General features: G+C 47.7%; 1 protein-coding gene across 1 annotated transcript in view; it reads left to right on the forward strand.

The window, feature by feature from the left end:
- Positions 1–20186, forward strand: part of plxna4 (plexin A4) — a 667620-nt gene that overhangs the window by 620762 nt on the left and 26672 nt on the right. Inside the window, exons 25-28 of the mRNA XM_038812236.1 lie at positions 670–829; positions 2872–2975; positions 7581–7680; positions 8647–8837. Coding sequence (XP_038668164.1) covers positions 670–829; positions 2872–2975; positions 7581–7680; positions 8647–8837 — 555 coding nt within the window. The remainder of the gene's footprint in view (positions 1–669; positions 830–2871; positions 2976–7580; positions 7681–8646; positions 8838–20186) is intronic.

Consider the following 20186-nt stretch of genomic DNA (forward strand, 5'->3'; position numbering starts at 1 on the left):
ATATATAAGTATTGTGTTATAATACTGCGAGTGCTCTGGCAAGTAATTCTCCTGATTCCCAAAGCCTGTCCACCATCTGCAAGGCACAAGTCAGGAGTGTGATGGAATACTCCTCCCTTGCTTGATGAGTACGGCTTCAACAGCACTCTTAAGAAGTTCACCACCGTCCAGGACAAGGCAGCCCGCTTGTTTGGCACCTCGTTTACCACCTTCAACATTCACTCCCTCAACCACCATTGACGTAATAATGTAGCACTATTTACAGGATGTACTGTCACCAGTTCACCACAGCTTCTTTGGCAGGATGTCCCAAACATGCGGCCCCTGGCACTGAGAATGATGAGGGCAGAAGGAAACGTCATCACTTCTCCAAGCTGCACACCATTCCAACCTGTGTCTGTATCAGCCATTCCACCCTCATCACTGGGTCACAGGTCTGGAATTCCCTACCCAGCAGCACTGTGGGAGTGAGGACCTTCACCACATGGATTTCAATTGTTCAAGAAGAAGGCTGGCACCATCTTCTTAAGGGTCACTCTGGGTGGCCAACAATTGGCCTTACAAGTGATGCCCATTACCCAAGAACAAGTTTAAATAAACATCCTGACTGTCTTTTCCCCTCTTGTGTGTTTTCTCCCTTAATACTTTATTTGTTTTGTGTCTCTTTAGGTTCTATATTGTGTGAATCCAGATAACGAGAACAGTCCTGAAATTTCCACTAAGACTCTGAACTGTGATACGATCACCCAGGTCAAGGAGAAGATTTTAGATGCTATCTTCAAGAACTTGCCCTGCTCCCACAGGCCGAAAGCTGCCGACATGGACTTGGGTAAGGATCCTGACTGAGGGCAACAGCTTTCAACTCCACCTAGCGCCCCAGGGTGCGTTAAGTTAGTGTATTCGCTGCGGCTTCAGGACGAGGTTCACCGGGAACTAAATCAAGATTCTCCCAGACTCATTTCACACCTTGACTTGCTATCGTCATTATCACTCCACCACACCCTTAAAAACAAGACCTGTCGTGGAGCTGATGTCAGCCAAGGTAGCTCTAAATTTTGCCACAGCTCTCTTGTCCATCTGGCCCATCTATAATTCTTTCCAAGTTGGGATGATGAGGCATGAGATTCCGTGGCCTTCCCAGTACCAGATTTCCTTCATTTAAAATAAAAAGTCACTTAGTTTTAACAAGAAAAGCACACGGATTGCCCACAAAATCCAATTACTTCATGTCCATTCGAACAGGAAAGTGCAGCGCAATGCCTCAGTGAAGCGTCAGCTGTGATACTGTACTCCGGTCTCCGGAGTGGGACTTGTGACTCAGAGGCAGGAGAGCAACCCACTGGGCCCCAGCCAGCGCAGTTATCGGAGAAAGGATTGGAAAAGATTTTAAAAATAAAACAACAGTCCGGTTAATAAAAACACCCAGCAACTTTCCAGTGGGAAATTAATGAAACCGGATAACTTTCTGAGCTGGGAGGTTATCAAACCTTGTTAGATGCTCGAAACCTGCTTTCTAATTAGGAGAATATTAATTTGAGTGTGGCCAATAGGGGTCAACTTGCCTAGTGTGGAGGGGGTACTGTACATCCCAGCCAGGTCCCAGCTTTGACCAATCAAACTCTTATTGACTTGACCAATCTCGGCACAGGGGACAGTTAGCCTCCTGGGCTCAGAAGGAGACTGGCTCAGCCAGTCTTCCCACTCTGGGTGGGAATGGATTGGAGCTCAGCTCTTCCAATCCAACAGCAGGAAGTGTTTGAAGCAAATAGGGGAAACTAGACGAGCACATGAGGGAGTAGAAAAGAAACGGATATAAAAAGATAGTAGATTTAGATGAGAAAAGATGGGAGGAGACTGAAGTGAAGCATAAACGCCAGCATGGACTAGTAGGGCCAAATGGCCTGTGGCTGTGCTATTCGTCCTATGTAATCCCTTTTTAACATTGTCAACATTTGTTTGAGACATCGAGTCACATAAATTGATTTCAGGGCAACCAAAAGTTTACTCACTGAAGTAGGTTTAATTGAACATCTTGAAGGAGGAAGCGAGTGAGAGAAATGGAGGGGTTTAGGGAGGAATTTCAGAGCTTATGGCATAACTAATGAAGGCACAGTTGCCAATGGCGAATCGATTAAAATTGGAGGTAGCAGGATGCCAGAATTGGAGGAGCACAGATATCTTGGAAGGTTGGAAGGGTATTTGGGGACAGGCTGTGGTGGGATTCAAAAACAAGGCTGAAGACTTAATTTGCCAATTGCCAAGGTCTGGACTGAATCAAGAAGAATGGTCATCTGGGTTTGATATTGGGTGACTAAGGTATCATGACACAGTGTAATTTACTGCTCGCTGAGTGCTGATGAGGAGTCAGGTGGTGAAGATGGAATAAGGGGGAAAGGTAAGTTAAACACCACACCTTAGAAAAATATAACTAATTAAGCTTATACCAACTGTCGGTTTTGCCCAGCCTGCACGTTTGTGGAAAGAAGTGATGCATCGTGGATGACCTCTAAAGGAAAGCACAATAAGATTAACCTTCTGTTCAGAGTCAATGAAACCATTTATAGGCAGCTTTTGAGCTGAAAAAGGATTTCCTCCTTATCTTTGGGTCGTTGTTAGTTCCTCCTCCATTGAATTAAGCGTTTGTTTTCTTTAGATAATGAAGCCCCATTGATCCGTGATGTGAGGCATAAATAAACTTGTGGTTTCATTGACTCTTTCTCTCTGTCAATTTTTAAAAACTTTCTCTCTCTCTCTCTCCCCCCCCCCCCCCCCCCCCCCCGCCCCCCTCCCCCCGCCCCCCAAACAATCCCCTCTCCTCCCCGGCTCTCCTGCCTTTCTGCTTCTTCCCGGCAATTAACCGTCACGCCACAGAGTGGCGACAGGGAAGGATGGCCAGGGTGATTCTGCAGGACGAAGATGTCACAACGAAGATAGAGAATGACTGGAAGAGGCTGAACACACTGGTGCATTATCAGGTGAGGTGGAGGACATGGCTCCTCGAGATCGGCTGTCAATCATCCCTTTTGAGAGCGAGAGAGAAAGAAAGAGGAAGCAGGAACCGTCGGCCTTGTTGCCTGTCTGGTGCAAATTGCAGATTCCTTCCTCTGATAGAAACGTCCTTTCTTCATTAATGTGCAAATAATTTGGGAGATAAGCCATCAACTGCTAAATTAGGGATTTGACTTTGGACCACATTGGTGTTAAATTAAATGTCACAGTGTTGACTGTCAGTGTGGAGGTGGGAAGGAAAAACAGATTAGAAATTGATTGGATCGGCGATGAGATAATGAAGTCAGGAGTTAATTCTTTCATTGGAGAGGGCATGCTATCCTTGACAAATCCTGTCAAAATCTCCAAGGTTGTTAGCACTCTGGCAGTACAGAGGACACCTATATTGAAAATGATAAATTTTATTTCACTATCAGGGATTTTATTGCAAGCCTCTCTCTTTCTCTTTCTCTCTTTTCTCTCTCTCCCTCTATCTATTTATTTCTATAATTCTTTGTGTTGCAACAGCCGGGTCCCTGCAAATAATGAACAATGATTAGCTTGATGGTCATATTCACCTGGCTTTCTGTCAGCATGTAATCAATTTAAACACAGAGAAATCACTTAAATTCAGATGTAAAAGATTGATATGAATAATGCTGACTTTTTTTCTGCTAGGGGTGAGTGTATTGATTGAGCAACGGGACATGTCACTGGCTGAAGTCCATGCTCACGATTACACTCTCCTGAAACCGGACCATTTTATTTCCTAATTTTGGTCGGGATGTGGTTGGCAGTGGGATTATCGTGCTTCACCTCCATCCCCGATATCTAAACTCAAGACTCGACAAGTGGGAAGCATACCTCCCACTTCAGTGCACGAAGAACTTGGGCAGTGCTAAAACATCCTGCGATTAGTCACAGGTTGTAATTGAGATGATAGGTTAATTCGGGGGTTGTTGCAAACGAGGACATAGACGTTGGAGTACTTACTACAAAAGTTCCTTTTGAAAACATTGGAGGTCATTCTCCAAAAGTGAGGTCCTCAGCACAAATGATGAGGTAGGAATGTGTGACCAAAAACCATCCTCACCTCCAAACTTCCCTTCAAGTCACACACCATCCTGACTTTGATATGTTTCTTCATCATCATTGATTTAAATCCTGGGAATCTCTACCTGTTAGCGTCACAAGTGGAATGTTTCAGGAGAAGGAACTGCCATCTTCTCAGGCTAACCAGGAAAAGGGGCAGGACGGCGGCGCAGTGGGTTAGCACTGCTACCTCACGGCGCCGAGGTCCCAGGTTCGATCCCGGCTCCGGGTCACTGTCCGTGTGGAGTTTGCACATTCTCCCCGTGTCTGCGTGGGTTTCACCGCCCCAACTCAAAAATGTGCAGGATTAGGCGGATTGGCCACGCTAAATTGCCCCTTAATTGGAAAAAAATGAATTGGGTACACTAAAGGATAACTAGGAATAGGCAATGAACATAAGTGAGAACAAATTAAAAAGGTGTAAAGTTGCCTCTTTCCGACGGGTATATGGTCCATGTTGCCCTGTGAACACTCGGACAGAAAACCATTTAAAAAAAACTAAATTTAGAGTACCCAATTAGTCTTTTTCCAATTAAGGGGCAATTTAGCATGTCCGATCCACTTATCCAGCACATATTTTTGTGATGTGGGGGTGAGACCCACGTAGGCACAGAGAAAACATGCAAACTCCACACACAGACAGTGACCCGGAGCTGGGATTGAACCCGGGTCCTTGGTGCTAACCACTGTGCCACCTTGCTGCCCGAAAAAACCATTTTTACTGGAAAACATTCAACTTACTGTCGGTCACTATCCGTTGCGAGAGGTAGCGCCATTACAACAATTAACTTCAACGACTGAATAATCTTGATTTGAAACGTAGTAAATCCTTCAGTAAAGATGCACTTTCACAGTCTTCATTAATGAACACAATAGGTATTTATTATTTAGTATTTTACAGCAGCCACATGGCTGTAGCTCACTCCCGAAATGCCTCTGTCTAGGAGCCTCTCTCACCAGGGGGTGATTCCACATCCTGAATGCCGATTGGTCACACTGGCCATGTGACCCTTACTCTGCTGTGTTTCCCCAAAAAGGACAATCACCATACCTTACTTTTGTAAGACTCGACAGGGATTAAAAATGGCTCCAGAGCATGATATCAATTTAGGTCTTGCGTCTAGGGAGAAGGAAGTGTAGAGAGGTCTGTATGAGGTGAATAAAATACTCAATATTAGTGATGAAGAAAACCCAGAAAGGTATTACCAAGTCAACCTGTCTGGTTCACTGACACCCTTCAGGGAAGGAAATCTGTCGTCCTTATCTGGCCTGACCTACACGTGACTCCAGACCCACAGCAATATGGTTAACTCTTTACTGTCCCTTCAAAGGTAATTAGGGATGGGTAATAAATGCTGGCACGACCTGTGATACCCACTTCCCATGAACGAATAAAAAAAATACCAGAAGGTGAAGATTTTAAATGAGAGAAAAGTAAACTTGAAGCAGCCATTAAGAAGAGCTCCTTGACTCAGGGATAAGTGTTTAGAACAATCTTCAAGGCAGATCATAGAAACAAAGATGGGGCTCAAGACTCTGCTTGATAGGAGGCTGAGAGTTACCCAGAACATAGAGTTTTGAGGGGCCAAATCATTTTATCCTGTCCTTGACTGTTCACTGGTGGGTTGGCCCTGTGAATGAGAACGGAGATCAAGCCAGTTCAGCCCAGGCCCCGGGTATCCCAACAGACAGCTTCCTATTTTCCAGTCTTAGAGGTCAGATTAAAGTTCACATTTGAAGGGAAGACTGATTGTGAGTCAGCAGACCATTGGCACGTCAATGATTGGAACTGTTTTTCTATTACAATTGCTTTGTGCTGGTCGAGGTTTGAAAGTTCTTGTTTTGGGAATGAGTTTACGTGCTGTTATTGAAGGCAGTTTATTCTGTCTGTGGCCAAAGTTTTGCTGAAAGGAGATATGAGGATGAGCATTATTAGTCAGGATTATTCACCATTTGGTTATATAATGATGACCATGCGTGAAAGTGAAATATTATAACACAATCACTGCAGCTTTTTCAAGTGGCACGGTGGCACAGTGGTTAGCACTGCTGCCTCACAGCACCAGGGACCCGGTTTCAATTCCGGCCTTGGGTGACTGTCTGTGTGGACTTTGCACATTCCCCCGTCTCTGCATGGGTTTCCTCCGGGTGCTCCGGTTTCCTCCCACAGTCCAAAGATGTGCAGGTTAGGTGGATTGGCCATGCTAAATTGCCCGTAGTGTCCAAAGATGGAAACCGGTTAGGTGACGTTACGGACGTAGGACAAGGGAGTCGGTCTGGGTAAGGTGCTCTTTCGGAGTGTCAGTGCAGACTCGATGGGCCGAATGGCCTCCTGTGGGGATTCCATGAAGTGGCCATCTTTGCTTCCTGGAAATGATACGATTTATGTGTACAATACTGACAGATATCTTCTAACACTGCTCATGATTGATTTGGGGAATTTGCTGCTTTATGACAATAAGCGTCTTAACATACTGACTCATCAATCCGGGAAAGAATTTAGGAGAAACAATTTTCACCACCAGGAAGCAAAAAAAAAAGTAAAACGTAGAAATGAAGGGTAGCAGTAAAACCTGTCCGAGCTGGTCTTGTGTGCCTTCAAATGGAACCCGAATATTACTGGTATCACTGATTTATACTGAGATTTGAACTCTTTGAACCTATTTATCCTTCAGGGCAGTGTGGTCAGAATGTGTAATTCACTACCACACAGCATAGTTGAGGTGAAAAGCGAGGATGCATTTAAGGGGAAGCTAGATGGGTGCAACAGTGGAGAGGGATGGAAGGAAATTCAAGTGGGATTAGATGAAAAGGGGTGGAAGAAGATATCATCACAAACCAGTTGGGGCGTCAAATAGCCTCTTTCTGTTCTGTAAAACCTATATCAACAATAAAGTGTGATAGAAGTGTTGTGGGAAGTAACGATAGCCCAGGCTGTGCACTGTATATGCAAGACATTCCGTATAATCCTAACAAACCTTCCATGGCCTTTTGCTCATGGTTAACGTTTTAGCGGTGTTTAATGTAACAAACTAAAGTGGCAGGAGCAATCCATACCACAGCACCACCAGTGGCTGGAGGACTGAATAGCAGGCACGTGTTTTCAACGAGGGTTGGAATCTTTACCACTTTGATTTTGCGTGTGTGTGTGTGTATAGAGAGGGAGAGGAAGATAGCTTTCCTTAGAAACAAAGTCAGGGCCAATGGTATGAGGCAAAAGCCCTTGTTGTCTCTGGTTGCCTTCTGTTGATATGCCAAGTAATGTTAAGACAGAACAAACTGCTCAAAGCCTTCTGAATCCTTGACAGTAATCCTTCCTTGGATATCCAATGCTGTCTGTACAAACTATCTGAATCCCTTGACAAGGCCACTGACTGGTAATCACTCCCAGATATACATTATTTTCTCTGTAATTAAAAAAAAAGCAAAGTCTTTGAGTTGCTTAATGAGTTTTCCATGTTTTTTGTTTGTCTCCAAAAAAAAAACCCAATTCTCTGCAGGTGACAGATGGCTCTGTGGTTGCCCTGGTGCCCAAACAAACAACAGCATACAACGCTGCCAATAATTCGACTGTTTCACGAACCTCTGCCAGCAAATACGGTGAGTTCTCCCCCCCCCCCCCCCCCCCCCCCCAAACCACCTTTCTCATTCACAGAACAGTCCTTTGCACTCTTATTATCTTCCTCTCTTTAATTTCATCCTCGGTGTGACTCAGCGAAGCGAATCTTTACGAGATAATTTGATGCCATGGTAATACTGGAGCTGGCAGAGCAGAAGTGGGCAGCCGAATGCTGATTAACACATGCAATCACGCAGCATTTATAGCGCGGAAACAGGCCATTCATTCCAACTGGTCCATGCCACTCCTGATGTGCCCCACACACTTTCTCCCACTCCACTCCATCTCTCCCCACCAGTGTCCCTCCCAGTGTCAATTCCTTTCCACCTCATTTACTTTTCAAGCTGCCCCTTGAAGGCTTTTTCACTTTCCCTCTGATATCCTTCCTCTTTTTCCTGGAGACACTGACTGTTGCTGACGTACTGGCACAGGTAGCCCCCCATACCTTGCTCAAGCATCAGCAAAAGATTAGACTGTGAGAGCTTAAACGCTGTGCCCCATCCTGCTCTGGTTTGAAGTGCGCCAAACATGAAATTTGCAGCAACAGAAACATAGGAGTCTCGCAGAGGGATGAAGAGCAGGAGGCCAGACAGGGATCAGGAGCTGGATTCCTGGACAGTGATCAGGAGTTTTGAATAGCATCAGTAGCGAATGGATTACACTCCTAAGACGGGAGCCCATTAACGTTGCCCCCACCATTGACATCTCTAAAGTCAATTTTACTCAGCTCAGAGCTGGATTAAACTTGGGAAATTCATGGTGCTCGTGGTTTGGACCATCCACTGCATGTAGGCCCTAAAGAAAGGTATCCTCCTGTGTTCTTCTGCTCCCACTGTGATCAATTATCTTCACCCTGGCAATGTTTGGGCCATTTACAGACCTCAAGCCTACAAGCGTCACAAAAAGTACTCCATAAATGCAGGTCTGTCTGTCTGTCTTTCTCACAGAGACCATGATCCGGTATACGGGTAGTCCTGACAGCCTGCGCTCTCGCACTCCAATGATCACTCCTGACCTGGAGACTGGAGTCAAGATCTGGCACCTGGTCAAGAACCACGAACACGGAGACCAAAAGGAGGGTGACCGAGGCAGCAAGATGGTATCCGAGATCTACCTGACCCGACTACTTGCTACAAAGGTAACGTCAACGCCTGGAAATTTGGGATTGATGCGAATCGCGTGTGTCCACCTGATTCTTCGATCCCTGCTCCATGTTGCGAGATTCACCCCCCCCCCCCCCCCCCCCAAAAATCGATCCTTCTGATCTGGTTCGATTTGGCATGAGTGTTGGCAGAAAGTAGAGCTTCCAGCTCTGACTCTTACTTTCCTGTGTCTGATGATTCTTACTTTCCTGTGTCTGATGATTCAGGTAGCGCGGCCGTTAGTGATATAATCGTTCTGTCAATGAAAAGAAAACAACAGGGCAGCATGGTAGCACAAGTGAATAGCACGGTGGCTTCGCAGTGCCAGGGTCCCAGGTTCGATTCCCTGCTGGGTCACTGTCTGTGCGGAGTCTGCACGTTCTCCCCGTGTCTGTGTGGGTTTCCTCCGGGTGCCCCGGTTTCCTCCCACAGTCCAAAGATGTGCAGGTTAGGTGGATTGGCCATGCTAAATTGCCCTGAGTGACCAAAAAAGTTAGTAGGGGTGATTGGGTTACGGGGATAGGGTGCAAGTGAGGGCTTAAGTGGGTCGGTGCAGACTCGATGGGCCGAATCGCCTCCTTCTGCACTATATGTTCTACATCAATTTAATTCACAAGGCTCCCTCTGCAATCCATCTTCTCCTTTCCATCCCTTTCTTCGAGAGCTTGTCGGTCTGTGCTCAGCAAAAACCAAAGGCAGGATTTGATGGCCATTCAATGTTTCCTGACTGATGCTCACCTCCTGCTATCTCAGCCCAGCCTTTGATGCCACCACCTCTCCCCACAACAGTCCAGAATCCTGCCTGTGTTTCCAGCCATTGGCCTTCCTCCATTTCACTTCTGGCCCTGGTTCCCTCCCTGTCACCCATGGCCCTCTCCATTTCAAACCCAGTTTTAGATTGGACTGCCCCTTCACAACTGGCAGTGTCCCCGGCTGACGGAGTGGTTGAACTGACGGAGTGGTTTGCTGGACCATTTCGGAGGGCAGTCGAGATTCAACCACATTGTCATGTGTCCGCGTTCACATGTAGGCCAGGCCAGGTGAGAATGGCAGACTTCCCTCTCTGAAGGACATTAGTGAAGCAGATGGATTTTTACGACGCTCAATGATAGTTTCGTGGTCACCATCACTGAGACGAGCTTTTCAATTCTGGACTTTATGAACTGCATTCAAATTTCACCAGCTGCCGTGGTGGGATTTAAACCCATGTCCCCAGAACTTAGCCTGAACCTCTGGATTATTAGCCCAGCGACATTACTACTACGTCACCTAGAATCATACAGTACAGAAGAGCCTGCACCGGCAAAAGAAAACTACTCTAAATTCAGACTAATCCCACTTGCCAGCACTTATAGACCTCTGGCGGTCTCCTCTCCCTCAGATCTTCCCTTCTTCCAGACCAACCTTGCCTCCTCTCTCCTCCCACACATTCCAGACACAATTATTCCAGTCCTACCGTCTCTCCTTTGGCTTAATCCTGTGCCTCCAGCCATGCTCCCCTTGATGAGGTCACCCATCCATCCCACTTCCAGCCTCCGACCAACCCTTTTTTTTGCCACCATGAGAGAGAGGAGCGATGGGCGGAATTATATGGCAAACAAACAGACTGACAGGGCACGAAAAACAATCACAAGGGGAAATAAATGGTTGCAATTAAATCCAGTTTTTAAATTTATGAGTGTGCTGATAGAGAACACCTATTTGTCTGGGGAATCAGCGAAGAGTCATCAATTTAACCTGTCACAGAAAGACAAATCTTTCCTTTTAAATTGAAAATGGAATCAATACTTGGATGAGGGGAAAGCACAGGTTAGGGAGGGAGAGCAAGGCAGTGGGATTAGTTGTGGATAACTCCGGCACATGGACTGAATGATCTCCAAGCCTCAGCTGCTCCAGGTACAGGGAAAAACATCCTTTCCTCTTTGGCTGCGGGCAATGTCACAGAGATCTCACAGCAAACCCGGGAATGAATTATTTCCCTACGAATGTCCATCCGGTGAAAAGGGAATCTGGGAATTATGTCTCGAAAACAGGCATCTTCCGAAGCAAATCAAAATGTCTTTCTGCCGTCGCCGTCTCTTTAAGCAGGTGCTATACAGGACATCTGATAAACTATTCCAGTCCGTGCGTGAACACTTTTTTTTTCATTGGGGTGAGTGGGTGGTGTTGGATCCACATTCATCTTCTCAAGGAGAGAGCCAGGTGTGTTAAGTACCTTGCGTTAAATGAAGCATTGCGATTTGAACTGGGGAGCAGGAGAGCTGCCCAGTTGATTCTTGTGACGCTCCATCTATTTTGCTGACAAGTTAATGAAGAAGTGAAGGTTCCTTCAGTTCACCATTTGCGACAAAATTGCAAAAGCCCGTGCCAAGCGGCGCGCAGAGGAAATCTTCCCCTTCCAGTGAGAATGTCCGCGGGGATGTGGAGCATCACTGCAGGGTGCTGCAGACTCGACGCAAGACAAGGCGAGACATAGACCACCCCCCCCTACTGGGTACTTGGCTTCTGGTCACCGCTACCCCATTGCAGGAGGGGGCAGGGCAGCCATGTGCATGGCTGTGCAGAAGGAAGACCACTCCAGGAGGCTGCAGTCCATCTTCTGGCGGATTAGGCCAGAATTGCTGCCTCTCAGGATAGTTTTTTTTTTATAAATTTAGATTACCCAATTATTTTTTCCAATTAAGGGGCAATTTAGCGTGTCCAATCCACCTACTCTGCACATTTTTGGGTTGTGGGGGCGAAACCCACGCCGACACACGGAGAATGTGCAAACTCCACACGGACAGTGACCCAGAGCCGGGATCGAACCTGGGACCTCAGCGCTGTGAGGCGGTTGTGCTAACCACTAGGCCACCGTGCTGCCATCCTCTCAGGATAGTTAATCGGCCCATTGGAAATCACCATGGCAACAGGGGTCAAAGTGCAGGACATGTAATCAGAATTCATAACATAGTTATTGACCAATAATTAAAATAACAACAAAGTATAAAATAATTGCACATTTATGAACATTTTAATACACCAAAACTTAGAATAAATTGAAAAATGCAGATCTCCTCAATTTGCGGAACAGTTTAGGGAATGGATGAGACATTACCCCCCAAGAAAGCAGAAAGGTGGAAAATATCCTTCAACACATTTTCTTCTAAAACGCAGCCCCCACCCTGCCGTCGAATTCCATGCAGGAATATTGGCCCGAAACGTCTGGGGCTGGATTCTCCGCCAGCCCGGGGGTTTCCCGATGGCGTGGGGCTGCCCCACAATGGGAAACCCCATTGACCGGCCGGCGTAACGGAGAATCCCTCCGGCGGGGTGAAATAGAAATGCGGGGCGGCGAATCCAGCCCCTGATTTCCAGGGGGTTTGTAACTGGGACGTATCCCAGAAGACGAGGTGGGACTCCCCTGCGAATTTCCCTTGCTAGGACTGCTCGGGAATTGCTTGGGAAGTTTGAACTTCCGATGGGCACTGGGAACCGTCTGAAACTCCAGTTTAAATCCGGGGCTTGAGACGGTTCTCACTCTCAGAGCAGAAGAGTTACTCAGGAAGCGTTTGGACGATTAAAACCGCCTCAAACTCCTGGGTAACTGTGCAAGGGGCTCCTCCGACCCTCGCACCCCCACAACTATTCCCCCAACCCCCTGGATACCCACTTGACCCATGTCCACGAGGGCACACATCTGACACTCTCGCTGACTCCCCGAGACTGTCCTGACCCCATTCCGCCCCCCGCCCCCCACCCACAAACTGGACCACCACACCATGACTGCCTGACTCCCCATCCCCCCCCCCCCACCCCGCCCCCAGCCCCTCCCAACCATGACTACACCACCTACTTATCTTCTCAGAATTAAAGCAAAATACTGCGGATGCTGGATGTCTGAAATAAAAACAGCAAATGCTGGATAAACTCAGCAGGGTGGTAGTCTTTGTGGAGAGAGAAACAGAGTTATCGTTTCAAGTCCATATAACCCTTCTGCAGAGCTGAAGAGGGATAGAAATGCAATGAATTATATAACTGGAGGGGGGGGGTGGGGCAGAATGGAAGGTCAGGATAGATTGGAACTAAGGAAAAATTGACAAAGATGTCACTGACATAAGACAAAGGGGGTGCGAACGGTCATATTAAGGACTAAAGAAGGTTCTAACAGTGGCAGGAAGATAAGATAGCAGAATGTGTCAATAGTCTTATTTATATACTTCTCCTGATTTGTCAAAATGGCTGGGACCTTTAAACGTACGGTTTACGGTAGCTAGTGCTGTAAGAAGGGAAATGGCTTCAATCCTCCAACACTGCTGCCGTGCACTGGGAGGACTCCAGAGCTTCTGCCCTGCACATTTGTCACCAGGCCCGGGTTGGAAGTCCTTGCAGAATGTGCAACTCCAGCTGAGGTAGCCAAGAAGGGGCAGAGTGGCGATTCACAGGCACCAGCCAACCCAATACCACATCCACATTGCCTTTCAATATGTGCGAGTCCAGACAGCCAGGGTCTACAGCCTATTCATTCATTGAGCAACCACAGCCGATATGTGCCACACATGTGTGCCTGGAGGCACATTCACCTTGGAACCAAGATGGCGCCAGAGCGTGGCGACTCTCTGCAAGCTCTACCAAACAGATCCTCTTTTGGGGAGGTAGTGGCGTAGTGGTATTGTCACTGGACTAGTAATCCAGAGACCCAGGTTAATGCTCAGGGGGCATGGGTTCGAATCCCACCACGGCAGATGGTGGAATTTGAATTGAATTTTGGGCAGCACGGTAGCATAGTGGTTAGCACAATTGCTTCACAGCGCCAGTGTCCCAGGTTCGATTCCCGAATTGGGTCACTGTCTGTGCGGAGTCTGCACGTTCTCCCCGTGTGTGCGTGGGTTTCGTTCGGGTGCTCCGGTTTCCTCCCACAGTCCAAAGATGTGCAGGTTAGGTGGATTGGCCATGCTAAATTGCCCTTAGTGTTATAGAATAGAATAGAACAGTACAGCACAGAACAGGCCCTTCGGACCTCAATGTTGTGCTGAGCCATGATCACCCTACTCAAACCCACGTATCCACCCTATACCCGTAACCCAACAACCCCCCCCCCCCTTAACCTTACTTTAATTAGGACACTACGGGCAATTTAGCATGGCCAATCCACCTAACCCGCACATCTTTGGACTGTGGGAGGAAACCGGAGCACCCGGAGGAAACCCATGCACACAGGGGGAGGACGTGCAGACTCCACACAGACAGTGACCCAGCCGGGAATCGAACCTGGGACCCTGGAGCTGTGAAGCATTTATGCTAACCACCATGCTACCCTGCTGCCCGGGGTTGGGTGGGGTTACTGGGTTATGGGGATAGGGTAGAGGTGTGGGCTTGGGTAGGGTGCTCTTTCCAAGAGCCGGTGCAGACTCGATGGGCTGAATGGCCTCCTTCTGCTCTGTAAATTCTATGACATATACATTCTCACTGACACCCACAGACTCCCCCCCCCCCCCCCCCCCCTCTCTCATGCACATAATCCTTCTAACATGCATAGTCTCACAACTCATACACTCGCACCCACAAATGCATCTTTACACTCACAAGCTAACATACAAACTCACAAGTACGCACAGTCTCACCCAAGGAAGTTGGTTGAATAACGGTTTGAGAAGGTAGAATGTATCGCAAAAAGACTGAGTTAAAATAACAGAAATGGGCAAAATGCGGGAGAGAAGGATATATAGAGAGAAATCGATACACAGAGCGGCGATGCTGGAGATAGTGGGAGACACAAATAGAGAAAGGCAAAGACCAAGAGAGGGAGGTGCAGAGAGAGATGGAAAGAGGGGGAGAAGCAGACGACCCAGTGCATAGAGAAAAGGTTAGAGATTGAAGCCGGCAAAGAATATTCAGAAAGAAAACACAAGCTGCATCGGTGGCTGCAGAAGCTCCTGGATTGAGCCTCTGATGCCGGGGGCATGGGGTTGCTGCTGGTGTTGGTGAAAGCCTCACCTGGTTTGGTGGTATTTGGCACTTTCAGCCATAGCCCCATTCGAAGTGTGGCACTGGTGCCCAAATGTGACATCAGGCCACTTCCTACCACTGTTTCTGTTTTGTACCTGAACTGCTAAAGGTTGTCGATTAACTGGACTGTGATGAGGCCATTTACAGGCGGACTATATTGTGCTGCAGAATTCCGCAAACCGCAACATAGGTCGATAAACCTGTTGCCACAATGTGTAAATTCACATACAGGCCCTATAGCATTGAGCGTGTGACTAGATTAAAAGCTGTTGGCCAGGCCTGAGCAAAGACTTGCTTCAGTGTTTTCATACTTCGTTTTCAGGTCAGTGAACAGGCATCCAATCGTATCATCCTATTAATAGAGTTGAAGTATCTTCCCTGATTACAGCAATTACGTCTATGATTGGGACATTAGTTTAATTGCCCATATAAAGCCATTAACTTTGACCTGCCAATGTAAATCCTCTTGACCTGTGTTTATGCCCACTGCGCCTCATCCCAGTTCAATGCAGCTCCGCGATCACAGAAGCAGCGGACTTGGAAATACAATATCGCTGTTCAGGATTCTATTATGAGAGAACAGGAGTTTGAGATTAGGTGCTGGCTCAGGCAATTGTTTTTTGTGACATTTATGTCAGTTTGGTTCAGTTGACGGCCCCTCTCGCTTCCATAGTCACACGATTGCGGATCCGTAACAGTACTGCCAACAGCAGCCTGCATTTGTATGGTGCCTATACTGTTACAGAATGCTCCCGAGGCATGTAACAGGAGTATATTCAGACTATAAATTAACACTGGGTCGGAGGAGATAGTATCAGGACAGGTGAACAGATACTTAGTCTAGGAGACCATAACGTCTCAGGCAAGTGACCACTCGGAAGCGATGACTGTAGGAAAGTTTCGATTTGTTCTCCTTACTATTTACACCTCCTCCTCCCCGAAGGGTCTCCTGGTGTCCAGCCCACACCCGGGTCAGGGTATTTATGTCCCAGCAGTCCTAGGAAAGGGGGGTGGGTAAACCCGCCCCCCTCTCATCTGGGTGAATTGTACTCGGGTGAGGCCTCAGGGACTCTGAGGTTGCCAATCCCTGGGCCTCCTGTAGGGTTATAACATACAAACATACAAATTAGGAGCAAGAGTAGGCCACTCGGCCCCTCGAGCCTGCTCCACCATTCAAATTTAGCAACCATTCGTTTGATCTTTTTATCCAAATCATTTATGCAAATTGTAAAAGGCTGCCCCAGCACTGATCCCCGCTACATCCCACTCATCACATCCAGCCTTGCAGAAAAAGACCCACTTATACCAACTCTCTGTTTCCTGTTAGCTAGTGAATCTTCAGCCTGTGACAATATCTTACTCCTTCACCATGAGCTTATATTTTTTGCAGTAACCTTTGTTGTGGCATCTTATCAAATGCCTTTTGGAAATCTAAGTACAGTACATTCACTAGTTCCCCTTTATCAACAGCACATGTGACTCCTTCAAAGAATTACAATAAGTTAGTGAAACATGATTTCCCTTTCTCAAAACCATGGTGACTCTGTCTGATTGCCTCGTATTTTTCCAAGTGTCATGTTATAATATCTTTAATAATAGCTTCTACCATTTTCCCTAGGACAGATGTTTCTGGCTTCTAGTTTCCTGCTTTCTATCTGGCCCTTTTCGAATAAAGGAGTTTACATTTGCTGTTTCCAATCTAGTGGAACCTTGGTCAAATCGAGGAAATTTTGAAAAATTTAATCCAACATATTAACTATATTAGTAGCCACTTATTTTAAGAGCATGTTATGAAGTCCATCAGGACCTGGGGAGTTGTCATCCCAACAATTTACTCAGAATAATTTCTCTGGTGATTGCAATTTTCTTCAGTTTTCTGCTTTACTTCTTTAATGTTACTTATATCCTCTGCAGTAAAGACTGATGCAAAATAGCTGTTCAATTCATCTGCCAACTCCTTATTATCCATTATTAGTTCCCCAGACTCACTTTTTATAGGACCAACGTTCATTTTGTTAACTTTTCTTTTTCAAATTTCTGGGGACATTCTTACTATCCATCTTTATTTTTCTAACTAGCTTTCCCGCGTACTCTAATTTTTCCTTCCTTATCAATCTTTTGGCTCTCTTCTGCTGTTTTTTATATTCTGTCCAATCTTCTGACCTGCCACTCATCTTTGAGAAATTATGGACGGGATTCTCCGACCCCCCCACCGGGTCGGAGAATCGCCCGGGGCCGGCATCAATCCCGCCCCCGCCATGTCCCGAATTCTCTGCCACCCGAGATTCGACAGGGGCGGGAATCGTGCCGCGTCGGTCGGCGGGCTCCCCGCGGCGATTCTCCGGCCCGCGATGGGCCGAAGTCCCACCGCTGACAAGCCCCTCCCGCCGGCGGGAATCAAAACACCTACCTGATTGGCACCAGGGTCCTGAGGGGGGCGCGGGGCGATCTGACCCCTAGAGGGGGTGCCCCCACGGTGGCCTGGCCCACCATCGGGGCCCACCGATCGGTGGGCGGGCCTGTGCCATGGGGGCACACTTTTTCTTCCGCCTTCGCCATGGTTTTCACCATGGCGGAGGCGGAAGAGACCCCCCTCCCCTGCGCATGCGTCGGGATGATGTCAGCAGCCGCTGACGCTCCGGCGCATGCGTGGACTTACGCCGGCCGGCGAAGTCCTTTCGGCCCCGGCTGGCGTGGCACCAAAGGCCGTTCACGCCAGCCGGCGGAGCGGGAACCACTCCGGCGCAGGCCTAGCCCCTCAATGTGAGGGCTTGGCCCCTAAAGGTGCGGAGACTTCTGCACCTTTGGGGTGGCCTGACGCCGGAGTGGTTCACGCCACTCCGACACGCCGGGACCCCCTGCCCCGCCGGGTAAGGGAGAATCACGGCCTATATGTTTTTTCTCGAAGTTTGATACTATCTGTTTTTTAGTTAACCATGGATGGTGGGTCCTCGCCTTGGAATTTATTTCTCGTTGGAACGTATTTATTGTGTATATTCTGAAATATCCATTTAAATGTCCACCGCTGCATCCCGGTTGACCTAGGGGTAGAGTTCTCTGTCGGCAGGATTCTCTGCTTTGCCAGTAATGCACCCATATCTGTGGGTTTCCCAGCGGCATGAGGTGGCCACAGTGGGAAATTCCATTGTCAAGTGGCTGGACGGAAAATCCCACGGATGGTGAGGACCCACCACCGAGGAACACACAGCAAGCGGACCTGAGGATCCCGCAGACAATCTCTGTAACCGAAGGGCACATTCATAGAATTTATAATGCAGAAGGAGGCCATTCGGCCCATCGAGTCTGCACCGGCCCCTTACAAAGAGCACCCGACTGAAGCCCATGCATCTACCCTATCCTCGTAACCCAGTAACCCCCACTTAACATTTTTTGGACACTAAGGGCAAGTTAGCATGGCCAACCCACCTAACCTGCACATTTTATGGACTGTGGGAGGAAACCGGACACCCGGAGGAATCCCACACAGACACGGGGGGAACGTGCAGACTCCGCACAGACAGTGACCCAAGCCGGGAATCGAACCTGAGACCCTGGAGCTGTGAAGCAACTGTGCTACCGTGCTGCCCACCATGAGGTCTTTAATTAATCCTATCTCATTGCATCCTACCAGGTCTAGTATAGCCTGCTCCTCATTGGTGCCAGGAAGTACTGTCCAAGAAACTAATCCTAAAAACATTCCATGAATTACTCGTCTAGGCTACATTTGCCTATCTGATTTTCCCAGTATAAATACAGATAAAAATCTCCCATTATTATCACCGTGCCTTTCTGACAAGCATCCATTAGTTTTTCCTTTATTCCCCGTCCTACCATGCAGTTACTGTTAGGGGGCCTGAACACCACTCACAAAAGTGACTTCTTGCCGTTATAAATCTCAGCTCCACCTAAACCATTTCAACATCCTTGTTTCGTGAACTTAGGTCTTCCCTCCTTCATGTGCTAATACCATCATTCAATTTTTTTTCCAATTAATGGGCAATTTAGCGTGGCCAATCCACCCACCCTGCACATCTTTGGGCTGTAGGGGTGAGACCCACGCAGACATGAGGTGAGGGTGCAAACTCCACACAGACAGTGACCCGGGGCCGGGATCGAAACCAGGTCCTCAGTGCCGTGAGGCAGCAGTGCTAACCACTGGGCCACCGTGCCGCCCAATACCATCATTAAATACCAGAGCCGACCCTTCACCATTTCCTCGCTTCCTGCCCTTCCTGAAAGTCACAACCACTTCAATATTCAGGTCCCAATCTATAATCCTCCTGCAGACAGGTCTTAAGGAATATCTCAACGAAGAAGAGAAAGAAGTGGAAAGGTTTCGGGAGGGAATTCCATAGCTTACAGCTTGGATTGTTAAAGGCACAGCGAGCAGTGGTGGACCAAAGGGAATGGGACGGCAATTTAGGTCGACCTTGGTGGAACACAGTGTCCTTGGAGGTTTGCTGTGCGCAGCTGGCTTGTTGCACCGCGTGGTCCCTTTAAGATTGCTGTGAAGCCACGTGTACGCACGTCTTCAAGCAATTGCTGCTTCCTCCATGTGTTACATTCTAGATTGATTCAAGGCCACACATTTGTGCAATTTAGAGGGAACATTGGCTATTTACAGGCGGTGCGTTGGCACTGTGATTAAAAAGTGCTTATTTGTGTGAAACCTATTTTCGGTTTTAGTAGTCAAAATATTAAGGAGTATTTTTAGCACTTTTTTTTAAAAGTGAAGCATGTTCTGGAACATTGCTTTACGACATTGGTTCATTTGCATTCGGTGTTATGCAAATAAGTTTGAGCGGAAGCTCAGAGAAAGAGATGCTTTTTGAATCGAATAAAGTTTTGGGCCCCAGAGCGGAAACTCTACTCGCTCCAGTGTCCATCAGGGTAAGGAGGCTGCCATCATTATCCACTCTGGCTCACAGGTGATTCCACGCCACACCACCTGGTGGCTTCCGAATTGGGAGACAGGCTTTTCACTTATTTAACAATTGCTTTAGCTGTTTATGAGCACTCGGCGGCGTCGAGTCATCACCCCTCACATTCTTGAAAGAGGCATTTGTCTTTTTTAAAAACTTTGAAACACTGTCACTCCAAATGAGACCTTGTGGGCCGTCAGAGGGGGCGGCACGGTAGCACAGTGGTTAACACTGCTGCCTCACGGCACCGAGGACCTGGGATCGATCCCGGCCCCGGTCAGTGTCTGTGTGGAGTTTGCACATTCTCCCCGTGTCTGTGTGAGTCTCATTGTGGATGGCACAATCGCTTAACAGCTCCAGGGTCCCAGGTTTGATTCCGGCTTGGGTCACTGTCTGTGCGGAGTCTGCACATCCTCCCTGTGTGTGCGTGGGTTT

The sequence above is a fragment of the Scyliorhinus canicula genome, chromosome 11 (genome assembly GCF_902713615.1).
Source record: "Scyliorhinus canicula chromosome 11, sScyCan1.1, whole genome shotgun sequence".
NCBI classification, from domain to species: Eukaryota; Metazoa; Chordata; class Chondrichthyes; order Carcharhiniformes; family Scyliorhinidae; genus Scyliorhinus; species Scyliorhinus canicula.